This window comes from Eleginops maclovinus, chromosome 18, assembly GCF_036324505.1.
Source record: "Eleginops maclovinus isolate JMC-PN-2008 ecotype Puerto Natales chromosome 18, JC_Emac_rtc_rv5, whole genome shotgun sequence".
Taxonomy (NCBI): Eukaryota; Metazoa; Chordata; class Actinopteri; order Perciformes; family Eleginopidae; genus Eleginops; species Eleginops maclovinus.
The window spans coordinates 26,502,174-26,528,211 of record NC_086366.1 but is presented as its reverse complement, the minus strand read 5'-3'; the positions used below and the strand labels follow the sequence as shown (position 1 = coordinate 26,528,211).

The window sequence follows — 26,038 nt, the reverse complement described above, 5'->3', positions numbered from 1 at the left end:
TAATCAAAACAAATAAGTCCAGAAAATGAGTTATGTTTATTTCGTTACTTGGTCTAACAGTGTTTACTGACAGGATCTCACTATTTTAAAACATTGATGAACACACATGGAAAGTGGTGTACTTAATGAACAATAATTTGTGTTTTGTTCGGGTTATACATTTTGAACATTTATATTTCTTTTCCATGGCAACGACCGTGGTTTGTGCTTAATATCTCTAATATTTTTGCTAATTTATTTATGTCCTTTTGCCATCAAATGATGTACATATCTCACTTTGGACCAAAATGCCACTTACTGTTTGGTTTTCTGTCACTTACTGTCTCTCTCTCTCTCTTACACTTACTGTCTCTCTCTCTTACACTTACTGTCTCTCTCTCTTAAACTTACCGTCTCTCTCACACTTACTGTCTCTGTCTCTTACACTTACTGTCTCTGTCTCTTACTGTCGCTCTCTTACACTTACTGTCGCTCTCTTACACTTACTGTCGCTCTCTTACACTTACTGTCTCTCTCACACTTACCGTCTCTCTCACACTTACTGTCTCTTACACTTACTGTCTCTGTCTCTTACACTTACTGTCTCTGTCTCTTACTGTCGCTCTCTTACACTTACTGTCGCTCTCTTACACTTACTGTCTCTCTCACACTTACTGTCTCTCTACACTTACTGTCTCTCTCTTACACTTACTGTCTCTCTCTTACACTTACTGTCTCGCTCTGTCACCTGCTGTGTCACTCTCTTACATGGATAAACTAGTTGCTTGTTAAATTGACGCGTTCAATACTTGTTTTCCGGCTGTATTTGTGTTAAAAGCACATTAAATAAAGCACATTAAATAAAGCACATTAAATAAAGCACATTACAGTTTTGCATTTCTGTGAGTGTTATGTTTTTCAACTTTAACAACGTCTATGATTAACATTGGTGCTGCCAGCCTTTTTATACGCTATTCATGATAAAATAGACATGGTTATGTATGTGCAAATAAAGCACATTAGAGTTGCATTTTTGTGAGTGTTATTGTTAAGAGGACAGGAGTGTAGTTATGAGCACTAGAGTGCGTTGAACGTCAAAATGCATATGAAAGTTCATAGCGCCCGCCATTAGGACACGCCTATGAGCTGCGGGACCACAGTTAAGTTTTTTTGAAATTTAACACCACAGGGTTACCCACACATAGATACTTGGGCGGGCCGCCCAAGTGTATTTCGCGACCCATTTTGGTTTTGTTTTTTTTCCGTCCGCGAGCACGACGCCATACGCGATCGATTAACTAGTGGACAATGATCTCCTCGCTCTATGCGTCCTGTACCTGTTCGCTCTGCTATCGTGTGAAGGGTCTGCTAACAAGCGACAAAACAGAAAGATGCGGACCCCCCGGACTTGATCAATAGGGACTCGACTCGGACTCAACTTGGACATTTTTTTAAAGACTTGGACTTGACTCGGACTTGAACACTTGACACTTGTACCTGGACTTGGACTCGAGGCATAGTGACTTGACTACAACACTGGAGTTAGCAAGCATCTCAGAGCTAACGCTGTACTGGAGAGACTGTGTGTACTATAAAGGTCCTGTCCTTGTGGTAAACCGAGAGAGAAACGTTCGAGCTCCATACTGTTTCAGAAATAATGCTGGATGTGGTTTGAACATAATATGGCGTTTAATCACGGCAGCGTTTAGCTGAGTTAGAAAACTCTCTTCAGAGGAGAGATCATCACAAGCCAAAGGGGCGTGGCCAACAGCAGCTAGTTCATTTAAAGCTACAGTAACAGAATCAGCACTTCAGGAACAGGGCTGAAATAGAGGGGGATGAGGCATGCTACAATGGGGGATCTGTTTTGTATTTTGAGCAAAATATATTGTTCAAATATAGTATAATAGGAGGCATTTAATGTAGAAGAACCCCAAAACATCTTATGAATTAAATACTAAGCTTTTGTAAATAAGCTACTTACAATTTCCAACACAATTTCTGGAGTTCTAGAGGAAGATGTGATCTTCTCTTCCACGGTCCTTTATGTGGCCTTCAAGTGTTTTCAGTAAAACCATACCATGTTCTCCTCTGTGGCTGTACAAGGCCTGGCTTTTAAAATCTATTTTGTTGTTCATCAAAATTATCCTTTAACAAATCCTGTTGTGATTAATCCTTCCCTGAACACCTCTCCTCCCACTCTGCAAGAAAGCAGTTTCCTAAAAGGTACTCGTGTGGGTGAAACTTGTCTTGGATTAGAGATATTTTACATGTTGAGAAAGTTGATAAAACGCTTTTACCGCTATTCCTAAAAAGCATGTCCAATAAACGCATCCCTCTCTGGGACGTTTGATAAACACAGGCACTGAGTCGTGAAATGATCTCCAATTTGGCTGGGCTCAGAAACATGTTGTCAGCCTCTCAATCTGTGAACCATCCTAAATCCACATTTGTTCAGGACATTCACTGCTGCCTGCTCACACAAAGCAGCCAACGTAGCAACTAAATCCAACATGTCTACCTCTAGGGATTGTTGTATATATTGTTGTAGATAGTGTTACTTTAAAATCGACAATAAAGCAGCAAATTCAATTGATTGAATGTTTTGTGTGACATTTTAGGCGGATGATATAAAGGAAACACATAATTTCACTTTGATAGCTCTTTTTCTCTCACCTCAACAGCAACAAATGAGTCAATTCATTTCAAAATGTGCTTTAACACCTGGAAAAACTGAAAGTGAGAATGAGAGGCATCACATGGAGGTTAGGTCCTGCAGGAAGCAAGCCATGCAGTGCTGTCTCTGCCACAGAAGGATGGAAAACATGATGAGGATGATGAGGTAGGATGGAGCCAACATGCGCCACACAGGCAGAAAATACATCACATTAGAGGAGTTAATACGACAGTCCTCACAGGAGGAGCTGCAACAAAAACAGGAAGTGGGCTCTTGATTGTATGGAGGAGAGTCATGTCGGATCAAACCAGGCAAAATGTTGCATGTGGGTGTATAAGATTTGTTGTGCCACCAAACATTATTTATTTAGATGTTGAAGTAAAAGAAAATAAAGAAAGCAATGCGGAGAACCACGACATTAAAAACAAAGACTCAAACAAACAGAGAGAAGCGTGAGAGGGATTTAGGCGAGGGGTTTAAGCCAGGGTCTGTTACATTAACGACTTGTTGGACTGTACCTGAGGACATCTGCTGTGAGGACTCCTCTGTCTCTGCTGCAGAAGCGTCTTCGGTCTCAGCGGGCGATGTGTCCTCATCTTTCTCTCCATCTGACTCAGAGGAGCTCTGCTCAGCCTGCAGGGCGGCTGGAGGGGCGTCCAGTTTGTCAGCTGTCAGGAAAAAGTGCACATTACAGTGTTTGATCCATTCCATTTATCTCTGCTATTTCTATGACCATCGACAGTTGGTCCAGTCCAAAATATACTTCCATGGTTTTTCTTCTAGTGTCACATTCTTAGTTCAGAGGGAAATATCTTGACAGACAATGGATGGATTGTCATAATGCTGCACACATTGAAGAACCTGCTTTAATAACGTTAGGGATTAATGGGCACATCTCATCTGTGGCAGTGCACGTGTCTCTAACTCTGCTAAGAAATGGGATTAGAGGGCTCCAGGGGTCTGTGCGATGATGGCAATGTGTGTATTATATTTTGAGAAGAACAATTATTTACATAGACAAAAAGATATTCAAATATAACTCCTTATTCTGCCCTTAAAGTGCAACATGTTTTGGGTTCAAGGTTCACCCACCACAACTTCACAAAGTCGTTGATGTTCACTGAGGATCTATCATTTGCCCTATGTGTGTCCAGTTCTGCTTTTAGAATCTACCTGGTGAACTCCTGAGGGAAATATCTAGTTCTATCTGTTAAATGCTCCAGTCAGTGTTCACCAGCTGCTTTCTAAATGTGCCCGTCTGCTGTCTGATGCTGAGCAGGTAATGCACATTGAGTTTTTGGAGATTTTTCTCTGTAAACAGCTGCCTGATGTGGCTGAAAACAGCTCCATGAAAGCAATAGAAATTATTATTTTTGTTCTCGTTGAAAAATATATTATTGCGCTTATTATTGATTGTTCAAGCATCAAGATAAGTACAGCCTGGCAGGGAACCTGGCATGAACGCAGACTGAAGCCGTGTTTAGTTTGTTATTTGAGTTTTGTCATACCTTGTGATGGGGCAGCAGGTGTTTCCTCGTCCACCGTCTCCGCAACATCATCGACCTGAGAGGGGGCGGGGTCAGATGGCGGTGCAGCAGGGGATTCTGTGGGGACGGAGTCTGGTTCTGACACTACGACAGACTTTTCTGAAGGAGAGGCGACATCTAGGGCTGAGCGTAGGAGATAAAGAGGAGGGGAAGAAGGGATACAGGAAGTAGAGGGAGAGGAGGTAGGGATGGAGAGAGAAAGGGATGAGACACATGGACAGTGGAGCAGAGACAACATGGATAAACCATTAGTGTTCTACCTGTGTCCTCTTCCTGCTGGGGCTCAGCACGTTCAGTCTGTCTCTCCGGCTCCGGTTCCTGCTCCTTCTTCTGGGGTGGGCTGGTCTCAACGCTGGGGGGTTTCAGGGGGCTCTGGCCTCCCATGCTGCTCCTGGGCGACAGCATCTCCATCTCCTCCCCCCAGTCTGAGACAGGCTGGTGGCTCTCCAGAGGCAGGAAGGGGCTGAGGGGCTTTCCTCCCTCCGGGGACTCCTGAACTGTTGGTGGGGGGATGTGGACCTTCGGCCTGGGGGGGCGCTGCTCTTTGGGGCTTCCTGCTGATGTGGGTCGAGAGCGAGGCGTTGGAGATGTGGGGGAGTTGTCTTTGCTCTTGGTTTGTTTCTCCCTCCCGACGTCTTTCTTCTCCTCGCCTCTGGAGTCCTGTTCTGAGTCGCTGCCTTCATCATCCTCTCCGCCACTGGCATCCTCCCACTCCTCATCGTCGTCTTCTCCGTCTCCATCCTTCGCCTCCACCTGAGGGAAACAAATGGAATGAGGAGATTACTGGGAAAGTCACATTCAACATTTACTCTCCTCTGTTGACATTTAGATTTGTCTCTACCAACTCCTAAGGGAAACTTCTGGCTGTGTCTTACTTTGCATTAATGATGCAGGCAGGTAGAATACAGCTGAGAGACAGTGAAACCGCCTCTAGAGTTGAGCGGAACTGCAGTCAGTAAAAACAAGATATAGATTATAGCTGTGAGTTGCTTTTATTACGTGCTCTAAGTCAAATGTTAGGTGAATGCTCTGTTTCTTTGAGTAAATGAGGAGGGACTAATTGTTGGCGAGTTCACAAGGTATCTCAAGTATCAATCATGTGCAGTTTAGTCCGGTGCGTGAATGCTGCTGCACATTAACGCTGTCTCTGCCTGATCGATCCCGATGAAGCCCCCCTACCTTCTGTGTTGGAGGAGATTTGGATTTTTCTTCCTGCTTCTCGTTCTTTTTAGCCCTCTCCTCTCTCTTTGTCTTGTCCTCCTTCTCCTTTTCCTCCTCTTCTCTGTCTCCCTCCCAGCGGTTGTCATGCATGCTGTGAAAGATAGCCACATATGAGTGATGGAAGCAACACTAAACTCTCATACCGACATATCATTATAGTCTCCCCACAAACGAACAATACATTTACCAAACAAACAAATCAAAAACAACATTTCTACTAAAATGTTAATATCATAACAACACCATGCAATTATAGAGTAGTAATGCTGTTTTATCATTTTCCAATCATAAATCTAATCGCCAGAAGCAAAATGCTAAAGTCATTCTATAAACGAACTACAGAGGACTACAGCAGGGTCGCACGACCTCAACGTCACCCTAACTTAAGATCCTTTCAACTGACTTTCGCGCGCTTGCATATTTTAATAAAGCTTTTCCTTTTAGCCACACTGAATTTAACTACAAGTCGTGGCTGTTTCACTTACCTGTCTGATATCGTTTTACAAAGATGAGCTAACAAACTTAGCGGGAGTGTTTATGTGTTCGGGGTAATGACGTACAACGTCCTCGACAACTTCCGTAGTCCTATTCAGCCACTTGTTAACAACCATCGTTTTTCAGACTCGCAAACTCTTCAAAGATCCCCAGTGGTGGGGGGGTGTCCCTGCTGATGTATTTAATGTCGTAGAACAAAACGTGATCCGAGCTATTTTCCAAAATCCTACGGAGAAATCCCACTGACACTGAGACGAGGGAACCGGAAGTGGTCAAATGCTTACTCACTTCCGGGTTTTAGGAAAAAATTGATTAGATGATAAGAGAGATAAAGAAACACTGTCCACATCCCATCAATTCTGCAGTAGACTTGTTTGCGCCTGAACTGAAAATCTTTATCTTTAGCATTCAGTAGAGGAGAGACTGTTTGGATTTACCTGTAGCTGGCCCTCTGTCCTCGGCCCCTCCCTCTGCCGCGTTCACCGCGTTCGCCCCGTGGCCCTGGGGTCCGGCCCTGAGACATGAAGTCACCAAACGTCGGAGTTTTAGGAGGGCGCTTACTGTCATCTGTGAGAAACACAATGAAGAGTGTAAATCAATGTTTGTGTTATTGTTGACCTAAAAAGGGTAGGGTTAATCAGAGGAAAATGGTGTGTGATCAGTTCAGTTGGAATAATCTACAGGAAGTGACATCATGAAGCCAGGAACCACAACATGTACCTGATCAGGCGATCAGTGTGTCAATACACTACATGGTATATATATAAAACCAAATTTAAAATTTTTTTTTTTAAAAGTACATATAAAAAAAAATGCGTGTGCTTATTAAGTCATAATAGCCATGTTCTGTATTAAAGATGGAACTTTATTGATCCCGAAGGAGACTGTTGTGCAGCGGTTCCATTACTCAACACTGTATAGAGTGCAGGTTAATGGTAAGTACAGTATATTACACACATCACATCTGCAGTCAGAGAGGAGGTTGTCTGCTGGTGTGTGAGCAGCTGTCCTGAAGGTCAAACTGCTGCAGTGACTCAGTGAGGTCACACGTCTGATTCTCAGCTAGGGAGTAATGGGCTTATCCACTTCGGTTTTATTTCAATATAATGATCAGGAATGAAATACATCAGGTAGGTAGTGATACATTTTCTACATAAGAAGCTCAGAAAAATATATATGTGGGTTGTATTTTTGTGTCTGTATCTAAACAAACCCTCTTAATGTCACACATTTATTATTTATCCCAGTAAGCAACCCGTCTGTTACAAAGGTCACTGCATCTCTCTCTGATACCATTGTACAGGAAAAGAAGAGAGATAATGACATGAGAAACACACTATTATGGGATGTAGGAAATTATTCAGAGTTTATAAAAAAAACAAGAAGGGATAAAGGAAACAGAAACGTCAGAAAGATGGATAAAAGTATAGCATGAAGATGGACAGAAGACTTTAGAGGTGTAAAGCATTAAGGAAAGAGGTGACGAGGAAGGAGGGAGGAAGAGCAAAGATGAGAAGGGGGAAGGATAGAGAAGGTCAGAGGGAGGGAGGGAGCCCTTGAAGGGAGAGAGGAGGGTGGGATACAAAAAACAGGTCAAGAAGAAGGAAGGGATCAGAGGAGAATACAAAAAACTGCGAGGATGAAGAGAGCAGCCAGGGGCGAGAGGAGGACGCTCGAGTCATTCCACAAATTAGAAGAGGTGGAGAAGAAAAGACACACGGCAAGTGCAGGCTTTAATGTGGGGCCGGTGTAATGTCATAATCTGTAACATCTTCTGCAGTCAGACAGAGAAATGGAGTAAAGCAAGGCAGAGTAGAAATTTTGTCCTGCTCTGGTTTGAATCCCCTCATCACAGCAGCCTGAAGAGTCAATGCTGTTGGAACTTGAATCTTGATTTGACTTGTCAGTTTTTGTGTTTGGGAGGAAGACAGCCTCTCCACATTTCGGACAGGCTTAAGACTCTACTCTATAATAAGGCTTGAAGTTAGGGCTGGCTCAGGCTTGTTTCTAACTCCTCCTGGGTCCTACATTTCATTTGATTTGTATTTTACATTAACATTATGTCAATTGTTTTTATTACACTGTCAAATTGTAGAGCCCCCTGAGACAATTGTGTTTTTGGGTTATATAAATAAGATTTGACTTGACTTTCTGTCCAACGAAAAGGAAGACTTCTGCCAGGAGGTACTAAGGGAAGTCAACACTAAACAGAAAGAACTTTTCAAATAAAAAAGATAGGCTCAATAAAGGCTAAATACTTTGATATGTGATACAAATGGGTACAATTTAGACAAGGCCTGTGTGTATGTTAACATGCAGAACAAGACATAACTCTAGTGTGTTTGAAGGTTTCAGATTTCAGGTTTTTTTTTTTAAGATAACATAGTCCTATTTATTAATACAAAAATCAAAGATAGGTTTTAAGAGTGGTTAAATGCCTTATTAAATACCAATGAGGTTGTTCATAAACAGTATCTGAAATTGTCAGAATTAATACCTTGAATATAGTGGAAGTTTTGCCAGGTTTTCCTGGGATATCACGGTCAAAAGGATACGAGTGTGGAAGCACATACAGGAAAACATAAGTACTGTAGTCCCGGCTGTAGCAGGAAATAAAATCAATAGATATATATCAGATTCAAATCCTCGGGTGTTATTTTGTGTAGCAGAATGTTTTGTATGTGATGAGTTATGCACTTCAGTAGTAAATTAAAAACTGCCATTTCTTGGTGTTTTTTTTACTTGAAATGAATGTTTCTGATACTACCTGCATCACTGTGAGACAAGTAAAAACAACAATTACATAATATGAATAGCAGTGAACTGAGTAACTGAAAAGGAGGTCAGGTTAGGGAGCGGGGCTGCGTTTGGTTTAGGGTGCAGCTGTTGTGCTCAGACAAATGGAACAAAAGAAAAGAAAAACACACAAACACACACACAATGGAGTCTCAGTCCCATGCGGTGGTCTAACCTGAGGCCCTGCCCCGAGGCTCTGTACGAGAGTCACGCCCCTGGGCTGCGGAGAGGACACACACACACATTACAGTATGCCACCACACACACACCTTGTTAACCAGATAAATCAGAGACATCATCACCATGTAGACATCACTAATCTTGCTACCAAGAACAACACTGAGAAGAGAGATGTAAAGATTTGCTTCCTTTGAAAAGCTTAGTCCTCATGATGTCAACAAATGTTGATCAATGAATAAAAATGCTCATGTAACATTTCTGTATATATATATACAGTGGGGCAAAAAAGTATTTAGTCAGCCACCAATTGTGCAAGTTCTCCCATTTAAAAAGATGAGAAAGGCCTGTAATTTTTGTCATAGGTACACCTCAACTATGAGAGACAGAATGAGAAAAAAAAATCCAGGAAATCACATTGTAGGATTTTTAATGAATTAATTGATAAATTCCTCTGTAAAATAAGTATTTGGTCACCTACAAACAAGCAAGATTTCTGGCTCTCACAGACCTGTAACTTCTTCTTTAAGAGGCTCCTCTGCCCTCCACTCGTTACCTGTATTAATGGCACCTTTTTGAACTCGTTATCAGTATAAAAGACACCTGTCCACAACCTCAAACAGTCATACTCCAAACTCCACTATGGCCAAGACCAAAGAGCTGTCAAAGGAGACCAGAGACAAAATTGTAGACCTGCACCAGGCTGGGAAAACTGAATCTGCAATAGGTAAGCAGCTTGGTGTGAAGAAATCAACTGTGGGAGCAATTATTAGAAAATGGAAGACAAACAAGACCACTGCTAATCTCCCTCGATCTGGGGCTCCACGCAAGATCTCACCCCGTGGGGTCAAAATGGTCACAAGAACGGTGAGCAAAACTCCCAGAACCACACGGGGGGACCTAGTGAATGACCTGCAGAGAGCTGGGACCAAAGTAACAGAGGCTACCATCAGTAACACACTACGCCGCCAGGGACTTAAATCCTGCAGTTCCAGACGTGTCCCCCTGCTTAAGCCAGTACATGTCCAGGCCCGTCTGAAGTTTGCTAGAGGGCATTTGGATGATCCAGAAGAGGATTGGGAGAATGTCATATGGTCAGATGAAACCAAAATAGAACTTTTTGGTAAAAACTCAGCTCGTCGTGTTTGGAGGAGAAAGAATGCAGAGTTGCATCCAAAGAACACCATACCTACTGTGAAGCATGGGGGTGGAAACATCATGCTTTGGGGCTGTTTTTCTGCAAAGGGACCAGGACGACTGATCCGTGTAAAGGAAAGAATGAATGGGGCCATGTATCGTGAGATTTTGAGTGAAAACCTCCTTCCATCAGCAAGGGCACTGAAGATGAAGCGTGGCTGGGTCTTTCAGCATGACAATGATCCCAAACACACCGCCAGGGCAACGAAGGAGTGGCTTCGTAAGAAGCATTTCAAGGTCCTGGAGTGGCCTAGCCAGTCTCCAGATCTCAACCCCATAGAAAATCTTGGGAGGGAGTTGAAAGTCCGTGTTGCCCAGCGACAGCCCCAAAACATCACTGCTTTAGAGGAGATCTGCATGGAGGAATGGGCCAAAATACCAGCAACAGTGTGTGGAAACCTTGTGAAGACTTACAGAAAACGTTTGACCTCTGTCATTGCCAACAAAGGGTATATAACAAAGTATTGAGATGAACTTTTGTTATTGACCAAATACTTATTTTCCACAACAATTAGAAAATAAATTCTTTAAAAATCCTACAATGTGATTTTCTGGATTTTTTTTCTCATTCTGTCTCTCATAGTTGAGGTATACCTATGATAAAATTACAGGCCTCTCTCATCTTTTTAAATGGGAGAACTTGCACAATAGGTGGCTGACTAAATACTTTTTTGCCCCACTGTATATAGTTGTTATTTGCATTTAAATAGAACTAACTTTTAATGTGTATATTATCTGATGAGTGTAGCACTGGAAAGATGACACATTTAAACTATTTAATATCTTACTAGCAGTTCATTCTCTTCTCTAGCTACTCCAGACACATGTCTCTGTCAGCAACTCACTCTGAACACCTTTGTTCGTATAATTTATCAAAGAAAGTGATTCTTTTACATATCTAATTCTAATTTTTAGATCTGCAATACAAGCACAAAGCCAAAGTTGGAAAGGTAGGCCAGCATGGCGTTTGTCCACATGGTGTCTTCTTCAGAGCGCCCCATCTTTGGAAAATTGTTCCCAGATTGCATGCAGCGGCCTCGGGGGGGAAAACGCTTTTGTGCAGCCACGCTGGTGACAAGCAAGATATAATTTTGGTGGTATCTATGCTAAGCTGTATATGTCAGACTATCATATCGCTGGATGGCGGACACTGAGTGTTTTATTGCCGTTAGCCCTTTGTTCCTCTTGCTCTGCGGATGTCAGATTGAGCGGTATAAAGCTCCTTCATACGCCGCCTGAGGACAACCATCCTCTGACTGCAGCACAAATAAATAGTAGCACATAGAGATATTAAAACCCAATTGGGGTGAAGCTAATTTATCCTACAACTGCTGTCACAGTGGCAATATGTTGTCAAGACATTTCGAAAAGCAGCTGGGAACGGGATGAAGCAGTCTCTGCCAGAGAAACACGCCATGTGGACACAGCAGCGGAGATGCAAAGCCACTCCAACAGAGGCCGACTCGCCCTGGGATTACCACAGGCCCACAGAGAATCGTTTAACCCTCCGGGTAAATCTCAGTGGCTAGATCAGGGTTAAATGTTAATTACCAAAAAGGTCAAGGCACTATAATGAAATGTTATCTTACTGTAAAGTTTTAATAAATAATAGTTACGTGCAAAAAGACCAAATCTTTTTTGCTACAGCCTCATATTAGCATACTTATGTTGACTTTTGTTTTAAATTCAAGAACTACCATTGCAGATAACTAACACAAACCAAATAACAATAAATTAAACTAAAATAGGTAAATTATTAAATTATTTAGATAAAATCAAAAATGTGGAGTATTTTTAGATCCAGACCAAAATAAGTAATTAATCTAAAGAAGTAACTTTTGGTTTAATGTGGGATTAATCTGAAAAATAAATCACACGTCCCTGTGGAGTGCTGGGCTGTTTATCCTCTGTTGTTTGCCTTTATCTCACAGAGTGATAATGAGCTGGCGCCATTAAAGGAAAATACGTTTCTTCTGAAAGCTCCTTTCCGATCAGCACCAGGAGTTGATTTGGACTCGGGGGGGAAATACAGCCAGCAGTTACATAAGGAGCTTAATCAAGCCTCATTTACATAACCCTAATAAGCCGGAGGAGGGGGGTGGTGCTGTGTCCTGTGGGGTGTCTGCAGTGTGTGTGGCGACATGTTGGAGTGACAAGATGTCAGACGATCAGAGACATGGGACGGATGTGGTGTCATACTGCTGCCAGCTGTTGTGTTGTGTAACCTCGGTAACAGCACGAGTATGTGTGTGTGTGTGCATGTACTTGCCTCTCCGGCTGCCCTGCTCAGGTGTGCTGCCCTCTGAGGCCACATATGCGTCTTCCTTAAACCTGTGAAAAAAGCCGCAGGGTCAGACACACACACATGATTGCAAGTTATAGCAGGCATTTTTTGTCAAATAAAAAAAACACCCGGCAGATTACTATATAAATAATATCCTACTTTTAAGTTGTGTTAGCTGTAATTTGGCCCTTCATAGTGTTTATTTGTCTAGAGATTTGTAATCTTTCAAATCAACTTGTTTATATATTTTACTTTTCAGTTCCGTTTCATTTTCTATTTCCTACTCGTTATTTCCAAATGATGTGCAATGCCTTGTTTTGACATGCTGCTGTACGTTCCAAAGTTGGGATCAATGAAGTATATCTTATATATTAATAACAGGGTTATTACTTATAGTCCTATATCTAAGAAATATTCAGATACATGCACAGACTCAGACAAAGACTCAATGGCAACAGGATTACAGTTCTGTTTCACTCAGCATGGCAACGTGCTTCAAACATCACTCTGAAATGAGGGTTTAATAGCCCGTCCTCACATGTTCTCTGTCTTCTGTGCGTCCCACTCCCGTCTCCACTGGCCTGTGGCGTTACGATGGCGTGCCAGTCTCTCTTCGTCAATCTGCTCGCGCTCCTGCTTCCAGCGGACGTACTCGGCTCTCTCCCGTCCGGTCATAGACATGGTCATGTCCATAGAGCCCTTCGGACCGGGCCTCCGACTCTACAGACAGGAGAGGTTAATGAGTGCTACAGTAGGAAGTGAAAGATGGTAATGCTGTCAAAAGGCCAGCTGGCGTACGACCTTTTTAGAAAAGGACATAACTCACAGTCCACTCTCTCTCCATTTCGCCTCCTGTCTTGACGTTATCGAAGTCCAGGCCCCCCCAGTTCCGCACATGTCTCCGGCTGCCATCCTTGCGGTCTATGTCTGGCGCTGGGCCTGAACGCCTCGGGTCATCTAGAAAGTTACGTATCGGCTTGTCTCCATCCGCCTAAACAGAGGAAACACACATTTCAAGATGTGTCACATTTAACACGTTTCTTCTGCGTTCCTTCAGAAGGGAAGTGTTTCCAGTTCAACAGTAGAGCTGACAATTATGAGAAGAGATGGGAGACTTCAGAGGGTTCAAAAAGGAAAGCAATACTCATGAAATGCCATCTCATGAGCTGAGACACTGTATATGTATAGCTTTAATACTAATCTTCATAAACAGAGACTCTCATACCCGCTGTCCTCTCTCATACTCTGCTATTTTCTCCATTTCCTCATTCATCTTCTCAATGTTCTGTCTCCTCTTCTCCTCCCACTCCTGAAAACACAACACAGGGCAGCATCATCAGCGACAGATCACAGTGTTCACATGGCTTCCAGGCTGAGAGGCCGAACAAGCCTGGCTTTCACTATGCAGGACATGGCTTTCTCTTTCAGGTAAACTGATAACACATGTATTACACGTGTGATAGGGCTGCACAATTGTGGCGAAAATGATAATCACAATTATTTTGACCAATATTGAGATGATCATGATGCATCTCTTTCTGAGTGCAGAGGCCCCTCTCTCCCCATGTTCTGCAAAGTCACAGTGATCAATAAAGTTCATCCTCACCTTGGATTTCCTGTCTGCGCCACCTGGTGTCCCTTCTCCTCCTTCTCCTTCTCCTCCTTCTCCTCCTCCTCCTCCTCTCCCCCTCCCTTCTCCTCCCCCTCTCCCCCTCCCTTCTCCTCCTCTTCCTCTCCTCCCTCCTCTGCGTCCCGGTCCTCCCATCTCCCCAGGTTCTCCCTCTCTGGGTGTCCTGGGCTCCCATTCTCTCTTCTCCTGGCGTCCCCCTCTCTGACCTCCCCGACTCGTCCGTCCCGACCCTGTCCTCCTCTGGGGGCTGTGCTCGCTGTTTGGCCCCCGCTGGCCTTCACTGGGACCTCCTTGGGGGCTGTCATTTGGCTCTCTGTGACCTTCGCTCTGCCCTCGGTGGCCCTCAGTGGGCCCACGCCGGTGGCCCTCATTGGGCCCACGGTGGCCGTCGCTGGGCCATCTTTGGGCATCACTCTCCTCTGAGGTCTTCCGGGCTCGAGGTGGTTTCCAGTCGTTTACGATTCTCTTGTCCTGCAGGGAACACACACAAAGCGAGTCAAAGTCTACTCAGTAACATATTCTGATTTTGAATCCCCTGTTTGTGACGGACATGACTTTTAGGGGTTGTAGCAGCTAGACTTCAAATAAATTAAGTTGCTTAAGGGGGTAAGTTTGGCTCATCCCTCAAGGCGTTCCAGAGAAGAGTCTGTGCTTAACTTGTTTTTCTCGGTATTGAGTAAAGAAAGGAAAACAAACGATAACCAAGGCAGCACCATACGGTCGACCAAACAATATCTGAACCAAATCAGCCTCTGTGTCTTTGCACACAAGCCAGGCACATAACAGGTGGACTAAATACCTGTCACCACACCCATGTGACGATTGCATGAAGTAACCAATGACAGCTGTGTGTGGTGTAAACAAATAAGGATCATATAGCAATAATTGAGAATGGCTAAATAAGCATTTTGGCTTCATAAAAATCCTTGCATGGTCAGATGATAGTACCTTTGTAAAATTGTTAAAATCCTACCTATGAGACAGATATGAACCTGTGTCTGTAACCCAGTCACACTCACAGGAACCACAGGGAGAAATGTTCATTGTAAACTGACTGATCGCCTCCACTATTCTGCATTGAAGCTTGGTTTGGGTCTCATAAACCAAAAAGTGAAATATAGATCGGATGAGCCGGTGATTACTCATTCTCTTTTTAAAAATGTGAAGCCAGTTGGCCAATGGAGTTAGAACAAATATATATCCTGTCCTGAATTTAAGCTCTCTGCTTTTAATTTAAACAGATTCAATCTGCTCAATCTTTAGAACTGGTGCAATAAAAAGTACCAAGAGTAGTAAGGGCTATGGATTATGCAAAACTACCACATGAGGATCCTGGTGAGCGAGGCTGGGAGGTGGCTGATTATTATCAGTGTTTCAAAGAGCTCTTTCAGCTCAGGACCAGGACTGTGCTGTGCAGCTTTAACAGACTATAAACCAAACTTGACCATTTGGCTTTTAAAAATCCCTTCAGACAGGTACACATGTGAAGCAGATTCCACCCTGTTTCCTTTTGACCTTTCCATGTTGAACAGCAGGGGATTGCAAGCATCAGCGGGATATTTTAGGCAATCTGGAGCTCATCAGGGGCTGACGGCACCGTTACACCAAAGTCCCGTTTATACTTGCCAGGTGCATTGACTAAGAAATGTGAAGTACTCCAAAGTTTTATGTTAGAAATGTTTAGTAGGGGTCCCCAGCACAAAGAAACTGCTGGACGCTTAAGTTGTATTAATTATAAGGATTTGCATATGCAGACAATAGTTTTAAACTGGCTTGGCCGATTAGGACACTTTTGGTGTGGTTGTGGAGTTTATTGAGGATGTTGAATCCATTTCTGACATTCATAGGATCAGAAATTGCCGTTCTGAGTTCCCTAAAACTTTAAATTGATCCAAAATTCATCAAAACCAGCCTATCTACTGGTTAGTAGGCTAGTAGGCCTGATTATCAACAACTCAGCGATGCAGCATAACTATCCTGATCAATAACAGATTACATTATGTACATTTTCTCTCATAATACATGTTTGAATAGAATTATGTCAATGTTGTGTCAGCTGGGGGCCCGATAGGGGGCCAAAAGAGCGGTCCCAACATGTTGCAAATCACTTTAATTCTGAAAATCTGCACACATGTCAGACAAAATGTCCCTACAAGTTTATTATTCTATCATAACTATTGCATTAATTGCATGCAAACTGCTTTTTCTACACTTTCTACGAATGTGCCAGATTTATTAAACCAACATCTGTCCAGCTGCTTCCCTTGTTTCCATGGAGACTTTGCTGGGCCCAGACCGCTGTTGGGAACCAGAAATCTCTCCCTCTCTCTTTATATTGTGGAACTCTATTCCCAGCAAAGATCTTCAGAGAATGATAGATTACGTCCCAGATTGAAACGCCCGTCCCTATTGAATTGCGACTGAACATGAAGATAAACCGGTTACAGAGCCGGTTTCCAGGAGGGTTCGTTCATTTGATGACTCCTCTGCTGCTCAATCTGCCATTAAAACCTTCTGTGGCTATAACAGGAGCAATCACCAGCTCTGTGCAGTGCCAACACTCTGAAAATCAAATCAACAACAGCTGAGCACTTTGGATAGCTAACCATTGCAGCAGCACACATCAGGATGAAAACAATCAACAACTCTTCTATGGAAGCATAAAGTATAATGTTGTGTCATGTTTTACATTTTGTGGAAACATTTGAATGTTGTTCATTTACACAGTATAAAAACAAGTAGTTATAGTAATTAAGTGAGATTACTAAGTGGCAAAACTGAATTGACAGGAGTTTTCCATAAATATGTTTTGAATTTATATAATGCATATAATAAATATTTGATTGATAAATAATACAGTGAAAAATACTGTATTATATAATCTATCAGTATCACATACTGATAGATTATATAATACAGTGAAAAATACTGTATTATATAATCTATCAGTATCACATACTGATACACACTGAAGGCTGTGTCTAATCTGGTTTTAAAACAAACATATGATGACTGAACTGCTCCTCCTCCCAGGTAAGGACTCTCCTATCCATGATCTTTCCATCAACATTGGAACATTGTTTCAATGACTCAGACTGAAGGACCCTGGTCCTGACCCTGGACGTTCAGCTGTCCTTTACTCCTAACATCGCTGCTACAACCCAAACCTGCAGACACACTCTCAACAACATCAGGAAGATGTGTCCCCTGCTGTCCCAGGAGGAAACACAGGTCCTGTTCCAGGCTGTGGTCATCTCACGCCTCGACTACTGCACCTCCCTCCTGGCTGGTCTACCTTCAAACACCATCTGACCTCTACAGCTAATTCAGAATGCTGCAACCCGACTGATCTTCAACCTCCCAAAGTTCTCCCACAGTACACCTCTCCTCACTCCCTTCACTGGCTGCCAGAATCCGCTTCAAGATCCTGGTACTGGCCTACCGAGCTGTGAGAGGATCAGCCCCTTACTACATAAAGGCCTTGGTTAAACCATACAATCCAGCACGTGCACTTCGCTCAGCGTCAGCCAATCAGCTTGCTACTCCATCTCTGCGAGTTGGACCCAGGTACCCCTCAAGAACAGGCCTGTTTGCTATCCTGGTTCCTTTTGGTGGAATGAGCTCCACATTGACCTCAGGACAGCAGGAGCTCTGCAGATCGTCCGTCGCATACTGAAAACGCATCAGTTTCCATTGTATCTTGGCAATTAAATGTTTTGCATTTATTGTAGGTCGCTTTGGATAAAAAGGTCAGCCAAATGAAATGTAACGTAATACTCCACCTATATGTATTTGGAAATTGTTTACAGTCTTTCTACAGATTATTTCTTACTCGATGTTATTATATTCTTATTTTCAGTCTTTGAATATCACTTTTTGCTGTTATTTTAACCAGATTTAGCTGCAGGTGTCAGGGTTTCATCTTAATTGATATTATGTATTTCACTCATGGTTCTGATGATGTTGCTTGTATTGAACACCTCGGCCTTTCCCGCAGGACCGTTTTTGTAGCTACAAATGAACACGCGTCTTATATAATGGTAGATGAACGTCTTTCTATAATGTTTGTTGAAACTTTAATTATAATTTAAAAAAGAACACATTCCAAATGCAACTACACGCATGCACAAGTAACACAAGAAGTGGGCAGAAGGCTGGTGCAGGGCATGATGGGTAAACTGACAAACACAGTAATGAGAATCTGTCATACGCTGCGACTTTGAAAGATGGAAGGACGCATCACATCACTATAATATGTCATAATACAGTTTGATGGGATGAATGTGATCATGATTAATTGTGCCTCTGCAGAGGGAGCATGATTTAAATAAAGGTGCACAGCATGTTTTACCCCTGTCTGCTTAGAAAGGTCGACTGTGACGGTGAAGTTCTCTTTGTCCGTCTTCCTCCTGTCCGTCTCCGGCTCATGTGGGCGGGGTTTACGCGGTGTTGTCACGGCGATGCCCTCCTGCTCTGCTTTCTTCTTGTCTTCCTCTATTTCCTGTTAACATCAGGTGACAGCATGAGTGAGACGAGGCTACAGCCGTGACCAAAATATATAATCAAGGCTAATTCTGAGCAGATTTTAGGCTTGTATGTTTGAACCCCATACACAAAATTTTAGAAATGTTTTACTTATGTCTTATATTAATTATTTGTCACTCTAGGGTCAACACCATATTTAGTAACTTATTATTGCATTCAAACAGTAAATATGATATAATGTCAGTTAGATGGTAATAGATATGTAAAGTAAGAGCCAATCTTTTGTAGTTAGCACATATTCTGAAGAAAAGCTTCCTATCTTGAAAAAAATACTTCGGGTTTTTATATAGCTCTGAAAAAAATTTAGAGCACTTCAGCATTTTCAATTCCTCCAGTTTTACTATTTATAGGTATGTCTTTGAGTTAAATTATTATTGTATTCTATAAACTGCTGACAACATTTATCTGTGTTGGAATTCAACAGACACTGGAATGGCTGCCATACATGTAGAGATTGAGATTTAAGACAAATGTGGAGCTGTATGTATAAATAAAACACTGTATATCGAGTGTACTGCAGATGTATCACTAACTGTGGATGCAAAGGTACATTTGGTGAGCGTTTGTGTGAAAGAGTCCTCTGTACCTGGTACCTCTTGACCAGAGCTTCATTCTTCTTCCTCAGGGCTTCGATCCGTCGGTCCAACTCAGCATCCTTCTCCTCTTTAGTCTTGAGATCCACCCCTGAAGACTGCCACAGAGAGGGGGTTTTAGGAGAGAAAGGGTATGAGTAGGAAGCCAGACAGTCCTTAATAAAGACCTACTAATGATAATGTCTAATCGTGTAACTGCTTGGATTGGTCAACCTTCTCCAGAAACAACGTTTATGGTTAATAGTAGCTGAGTTTGGTCCATAGTGTTTTTCTTTATTACTCACCATAGCGGCTTCTGTCTTCACACACAGGTGGCTGGCTGCTTGTTCCTCCTGTGGTGAGGAAGACGAAGAGGATGGAGGTTAATGCTGAAGGGTTTCCCAGTCAAGGAGTTGCTTTACATAAGATTAGTTGATGTACAATCCACACCAAAATGAGTTTTGCTCCTTTTTCTCTTCGCATTATTTTATTTTTAAACACGTTGGAAGGAACATTGTTAGAAGGACCCAGAGATCTAAGAGTTTCATTGATGATTATTTTATTTTTTAGAGAGCAAACCTACTTTATGTAGTGCAGTAATTATCATTTTGCAAAGGCAGGATACATACATACATTTGAATAATCCAATATTTCTAATGCCATAAATAGGCCTGCCCTTTTTGTAGTGTAGTGTTTGTGTAGTATTTATTTATTTATTTTAAAATCTGTTATGTTTCTTATGTTTTCTTGCTAATAGCGTTTTGTATGTCTGGTGTTCATCGTGTATCTTTTAAAAGTAATGTCTATAATTTTGTGGTATTCTCAAACAAAATCACAATACAGGTTTTATCTTTATATTATAGAACATTAATGATTATCTACGGTGCAAAGACTAAATTGATCAATAATTATTTGCAGACCCACTTGGCTCCAGTCTGAAGGGTCCATGGCTGATCCCTGTTCCCCTTATGACATTTTTGAGCGGGTCTACTTTTGAGCAGGCCCCTGCATTATATCTGACCCTCCTCATATGACACTATGGTAATGCATACAGGAAGGAAATACAGGGTCCTCTTGACATTTTAAAATCTCATGTCTCCTACTCTTACTCAACTGCTGGATGATAGACAGAACGGCACACACATAACTGCAGTGTTTAATTGCGTGTACTTTTTTTGAAATGTATGTCTTGAATTCCTGTAACCCATGAAAATGTGAAAGGACTGTGATTCATTGGTAGACTGTTTTCCTATCAGGCTGATCTATTAACATGAATTCCCTTTAGTTTTGTTTTTACTTTAAGGTCTGGTCTTGATGCAGCAATTTCTCCAAGACAATTTTCAAGACCAAGTAACAACTTGTGAGTGTGTGTGTGTGTATGTGTATGTGTATGTGTATGTGTATGTGTGTGTGTGTGTCACAAGAACCCAAATGGCTAAATCAAGCATGTGTTTCCAAAGCTTCTGTAAGCGTATTAGAGCCGCAGACAGGATGCAGGTTAAAGTTACCTGGGTCACAACAAGCAAACACACGCACACGCACGCACGCACACACACACACACACACACACACACACACACACACACACACACACACACACACACACACACACACACACACACACACACACACACACACACACACACACACACACACACACACACACACACACGTAGTGACTTTAAACAGCACTCTTATAAGCAGATATTAATTGACTCCACTCTTCTGGCAGTAACAATAAGCACATGAGCCTTGTCTGTACTGATGCAGAGCGCTGTCCCGCCACGATGGACACACACCAAACCCCCGAAACCACAGCCACTCAACCAAACAGCGGAATAAACATTAAGAGGCGTTTAAGCGAGACTTCGTCTGTATTACCTGTTTAAGGGGGAGTTGTAACGAGTGTAACGACCAGTGTTGGACTCGTTGCTCTTTGCCAATTCCTGCACCTCAATGAGTCCTCGTTATTCGGCTTCCTGTTAGCCGTTAGCTAACTTCCTGCCAGATAATGAGCTCCGTCTAGGTGGTTTTAAAGAGACAGTTAACGATAAACTTCGTATTGCTACCACTTTGCTAATACTGCAAACTGTTGTTGTTTTTGTATTTCTTATTTGATTTAATCTTGAACAATGACTAAGATAATCGAAACAAATGTGTTTTCTGTGAAGCACATGCATTTCGTCAATGGTCCACCAGAGTGCGCAAGTGGTCAGTGAATTCACTAGCCTCCATATCCTGCCGCCCAAACACTTAAAGGTAAACACACAAGTAGGAGCCATCTTGTGTCCTGCAGTTTCACTATTTGATTTAAGATTTAAGTTCTGAGTTCTTCCACCTCTGCTATTCATCTTTTTTATCTATAAAGGTAAAAGTAACAATACCAAACTATTAAAAAAAAGAAAAGAAAGAAAGAAAAAAGGGAGCACTTCAGAGTTTGACTTCTGCAGCACCACTTACAATGCTGTTGCTTGTTTAAAGTGATTAATGTCAGCAAGTTTCTTGTCTGAGTTTGAATCCTCATGGTTTATTGCTTTGGACAAAAGCGTCAGCTAAATGCAATGTAATGAACATTTCTAAAGTTACAAATACTGTAACTTTAGTACAGTATGAAGTAGTAGAAATGGGAATAGGTTACTCAAGTAAACAACAATTTGGCCTACATCAAAAGTGTACTTAGTGAGATAATCTACTGCATACATCAGTCTACAGGCGGACAGGAGTGTGCAGGGCAAGTGGACCAAAATATGCAAATATACACTGTTTAGGATGAGGTCAAGGATAAAAAGTAAAGGAAACATTTATTTTTATTGTATGCAAAGTGTGTTTATGTTAAGGTTAAGTACTATTTACCACTGAACTAGATGACCTAGCTTTTTCCATTTTTGAGGATTAAACCAAATCGTTTATCTCTTTAGGGGAGCTTACAGGTCCCCATTTATGCAAAATGCACATTTTGATGTTTTTTATATATAATTATGTGTCCCTGGTGTGTCAGAAATACAACCCTCTCTTTTTTCCTCCTTACCCACATCCCTAATGTGGGTACAACGCATGGATGTATAATAGGTACAACGGAGCTGATCCAGATTTGCTGCGGACTTGACGTCATTTCGGAAATGTGGGCAGGTTTTACATTGAACTCCTGGCAACATCCCACCCGCATGACACGTTCCAACCTATCGTCCCCCATGTACAGTGACAAGCTGAATCCCCTCCCCAGCTGTGTGTGTATGTGTGTTCAGCAGGATGTCTGCAGGAGGGACTTCGAGTAAAGTTGTTATATATATAATGGACCTTTTTCTAGTGGTAAACACTGGAGAAACAACAAGCTATGTGCTGTATCAGAAACAATGTGCCAAGTGTTCTGGAAGTATTATGGTCTGTGTTTATATTAGCAAACATGCTAACACTCAGAGCTAACGCTGTACTGTAGACTGTGTGTAATATAAAAGTCCTGTCCTTGTGGTAAACCGAGAGAGAAACGTTTGAGCTCCATACTGTTTCAGAAATAATGCTGGATGTGGTTTGAACATAATATGGCGTTTAATCACGGCAGCGTTTAGCTGAGTTTCTCCTGGTAGAAAACTCTCTTCAGAGGAGAGATCATGATGCTCCAAAGGGGCGTGGCCAGCAGCAGCTCCAAAGGGGCGTGGCCAACAGTTCATTTAAAGCTACAGTCACAGAATCAGCGCTTCAGGAACAGGGCTGAAATAGAGGGGGATGAGGAATGATACAATGGGTGATCTGTTTGGTGTTTTGAGCAAAACACTTCACAGAAATGTTTTCTATAGATATGGACCTATAATATATTGTTCAAATATAGTATAATTTAGTATTATGTAGTTATTACTAAAAGAAAACGTGTACAATAGTCCTTTTCAGAATAGTTGTACACTACCGTTTGCATCACATTAGTATGCATGGTGATTATTTATGACATCCTGAGAGTGATTTATGACCCCCCAATAAAACAGTTATATATATTAGTTTACTATGATTTATGAGATAAGTGTTAAATAAGAATGTTATTTGACTATCTTTTTTACTGCTTTATATGACCAATTTGTTCAATAAGGGGGTCCCTTTGAAGTTGTGTTTGGGTAATGATCATTTAAATATTTTTAATGAGCCCTTGATCCTGTCTTTCTTTATTGTTTAATTACTTGATTAACTGTAGAAAAATAATCAAGTCCCTTTGAAGTTGTGTTTGGGTAATAATAATTGATTGACTCTAATATATCGTTTTACGAAATTTACAGATGCACTTTTGAACTTTAACTGTGGGGGTAATAATAATTTAAGGATTTTATTGACCCTTTTGTACATAACAAACCATGACATTTTTCATAAATCACTCTCAGGATGTCATAAATAATGACCATGCATAAATGTGACACAAATCGTATGTAAACTACTAACAACCATATAGCAAGAAAACAATGTGGTCAATGGAACCTGAGCTTACAGCAAAGTTTTTATTGTGGTTCTATGATGAGAATTTCCTAACTTTTACTTTGCCCACACCTACTGTAACGTGACCTTTAATATGACTAAGCATATTTATTTCAATAACCATTCTCTCTGTTGAGCAGGATGACGCACCTGTTATGAACAGGTATGTGGAGTCAGTCTGAACTGAAAAGCAAACAGGTGAGATAAGGCTGATTGTGGACAAAAACAAATGAGACAGATCATGGTAGTAACACCTTTATGCCGTCTCCAGGGGATCATCGGGATGTTGATAGACTATAGTATTTCTGCCTGCATTTCATTTTACCTTTTGCTCTTACTCACATACCAACTCATTACAACATGAGAAGACTGTAACAGACACACAGACAGACACCCACACATCCACACACAAATGACAGACTATCCCGTGGCCCAGTTTCTGTCAAAACAAACCGCCACGTTGTTGTGGGGCGAATAATGACCGCAGGATTTGATAAATCACCTGATCAGATTGAGCAACCAGAGCCAGGTGACTGCCATCATATCACCTGCAGAGATACAGAACAGACCCGCTGAAAATGTAAAGGTGAAACAGGTGCATACAGGTTTACTTAATTTTAGTTTGATTTAGTTTAGTTACCTTTTACCTAAGTTGTTTAGTCATTTGGAAGGATTCCTTTATATCTTCCTTGTTCCAGTCAGGCTTTCGACCGCACCACAGCACTGAGACTGCTCTTGTTAAAGCCTTCAATGACATCCACTTAAACACAGACAGTGGCAGAATCTCAGTGTTAGTATTTTTAGATCTCAGCGCTGCATTTCACACTGTTGACCACAACATACTGCTAGACCGACTAGAAAACTGGTTAGGACTTTCGGCAACAGTTCTAAATAGGTTTGAATCCTACTTAAAGCACAGGAAACACTTTGTTTCTATAGGCAGCGACACATCAGAACTGACAAATATAACATGTGGGGTTCCTCAAGGTTCCATCTTGGGGCCTCTTCTCTTTAACATCTAAATGCTACCACTGGCTCAGATAATGAAAAGCAACAAAACAAGTTACCATAGCTATGCAGATGATACACACATTTACATTACCATTTCACCAGGAGACTATGCTCCAATTAAGTGCATTGAACAAATCGATGACTGGATGAATCAGAACCTTCTCCAATTAAACAAAGACAAAACCGAGGTCATTGTTTTTGGAGCGAAGGAGGAACGACAAAAAGTCAGTGCTGAGCTTCAGTCAGCACTGTTCAAAACAACAGCTAACGCCAGAAACCTGGTGTAGTCATGGACTCTGACCTGAATTTCAACAGTCACATTAAAACAGTCACTAAGTCCGCCTACTATCACCTGAAGAACAAATCTAGATTAAAGGACTAATGTCTCAGCAGGATCTGGAAAAACTTGTCGATGCTTTTATCTTCAGTAGACTGGACTACTGTAATGGTGTCTTTACAGGTCTCACTAAGAAATCCATTAGAAAGCTGCAGCTAATTCAGAACGCTGCAGCTCGAGTCCTCACTAACACCAAGAGAGTGGATCACATCACTCCAGTTATGAAGTCTTCACACTGGCTTCCTGTCTGTCAGAGAATTGATTTCAAAGTTCTGCTGCTGGTTTATAAAGCACTGAATGGTTTAGGCCCAAAATACATTTGTGTTCTCCTGCTACATTATGAACCATCGAGACTCTCAGGTCTTCTGGGCTGGGTAAGCTTTCTGTTCCCAGAGTTAAAACTAAATAAGGAAAAGCAGCGTTCAGTTATTATGCTCCAGATATCTGGAACAAACTCCCAGAACCCTGCAGGTCCGCTGCAACTCTTACTACTTTTAAATCCAGGCTGAAGACATTTCTTTTTGCTGCTGCTTTTAATTGAACTGTTCTTATCTAACATTGCACTGTGACTTTTATTCTGCACCGTGACTTTTATTCTGCACTGTGACTTTTATTCATGTATTTTATACCTGTTGTGTTTATTTCATTATCTTTGCTCTTAAATGACTGTTTTTAAATGACTGTTTTTAATGTGTTTATGCTGCACTATTTTTTACTGCTCTTAATGTCTTTCATGTTTGTAAAGCACTTTGAATTGTCTTTTGTTGAAAGGTGCTATATAAATAAATGTGCCTTGCCTTGCCTTCCTGAGAAATACATATAAATACATGTATTCACCTGCAGCATCAGTGTCTTTGTGTTTGCTGGCTCAGTCTGTAGGGACTTAGCCTGGGAACCAAAGGGTTGCCGGTTCAAGTCATCAAACAGACCTAAATATGAAGTGTGAACTGGTTCTTGGAGAAGTCCCAGTTCACCTCCTGAACTTCTATTGCTCCCTGGGTGCTGCACAATAGCTGCCAACTGCTCGTATTAGTATGATGGGTTGAATGCAGAGGTCCAATTTCACTGTCTGTGCTGTGCTGCATACATGTATGTGTGTGACAAATAAAGAGGGT

The 26,038-nt window shown here is 41.8% G+C and overlaps 1 protein-coding gene across 1 annotated transcript in view; it reads right to left on the bottom strand.

Moving 5' to 3' along the window:
• Nucleotides 1–21,157, bottom strand: part of ccdc9 (coiled-coil domain containing 9) — a 29,419-nt gene extending 8,262 nt beyond the window's left edge. The window contains exons 1-14 of the mRNA XM_063907607.1: nucleotides 21,002–21,157; nucleotides 19,426–19,473; nucleotides 19,135–19,239; nucleotides 18,355–18,504; nucleotides 13,980–14,474; nucleotides 13,599–13,682; nucleotides 13,200–13,364; nucleotides 12,912–13,093; nucleotides 12,359–12,420; nucleotides 6,357–6,486; nucleotides 5,383–5,515; nucleotides 4,464–4,956; nucleotides 4,165–4,326; nucleotides 3,175–3,324 (exon numbers count right to left, since the gene is read on the bottom strand). Coding sequence (XP_063763677.1) covers nucleotides 3,175–3,324; nucleotides 4,165–4,326; nucleotides 4,464–4,956; nucleotides 5,383–5,515; nucleotides 6,357–6,486; nucleotides 12,359–12,420; nucleotides 12,912–13,093; nucleotides 13,200–13,364; nucleotides 13,599–13,682; nucleotides 13,980–14,474; nucleotides 18,355–18,504; nucleotides 19,135–19,239; nucleotides 19,426–19,428 — 2,314 coding nt within the window. The 5' untranslated portion in view covers nucleotides 19,429–19,473; nucleotides 21,002–21,157. The remainder of the gene's footprint in view (nucleotides 1–3,174; nucleotides 3,325–4,164; nucleotides 4,327–4,463; nucleotides 4,957–5,382; nucleotides 5,516–6,356; nucleotides 6,487–12,358; nucleotides 12,421–12,911; nucleotides 13,094–13,199; nucleotides 13,365–13,598; nucleotides 13,683–13,979; nucleotides 14,475–18,354; nucleotides 18,505–19,134; nucleotides 19,240–19,425; nucleotides 19,474–21,001) is intronic.
• Between the last annotated feature and the right edge of the window lie 4,881 nt (nucleotides 21,158–26,038).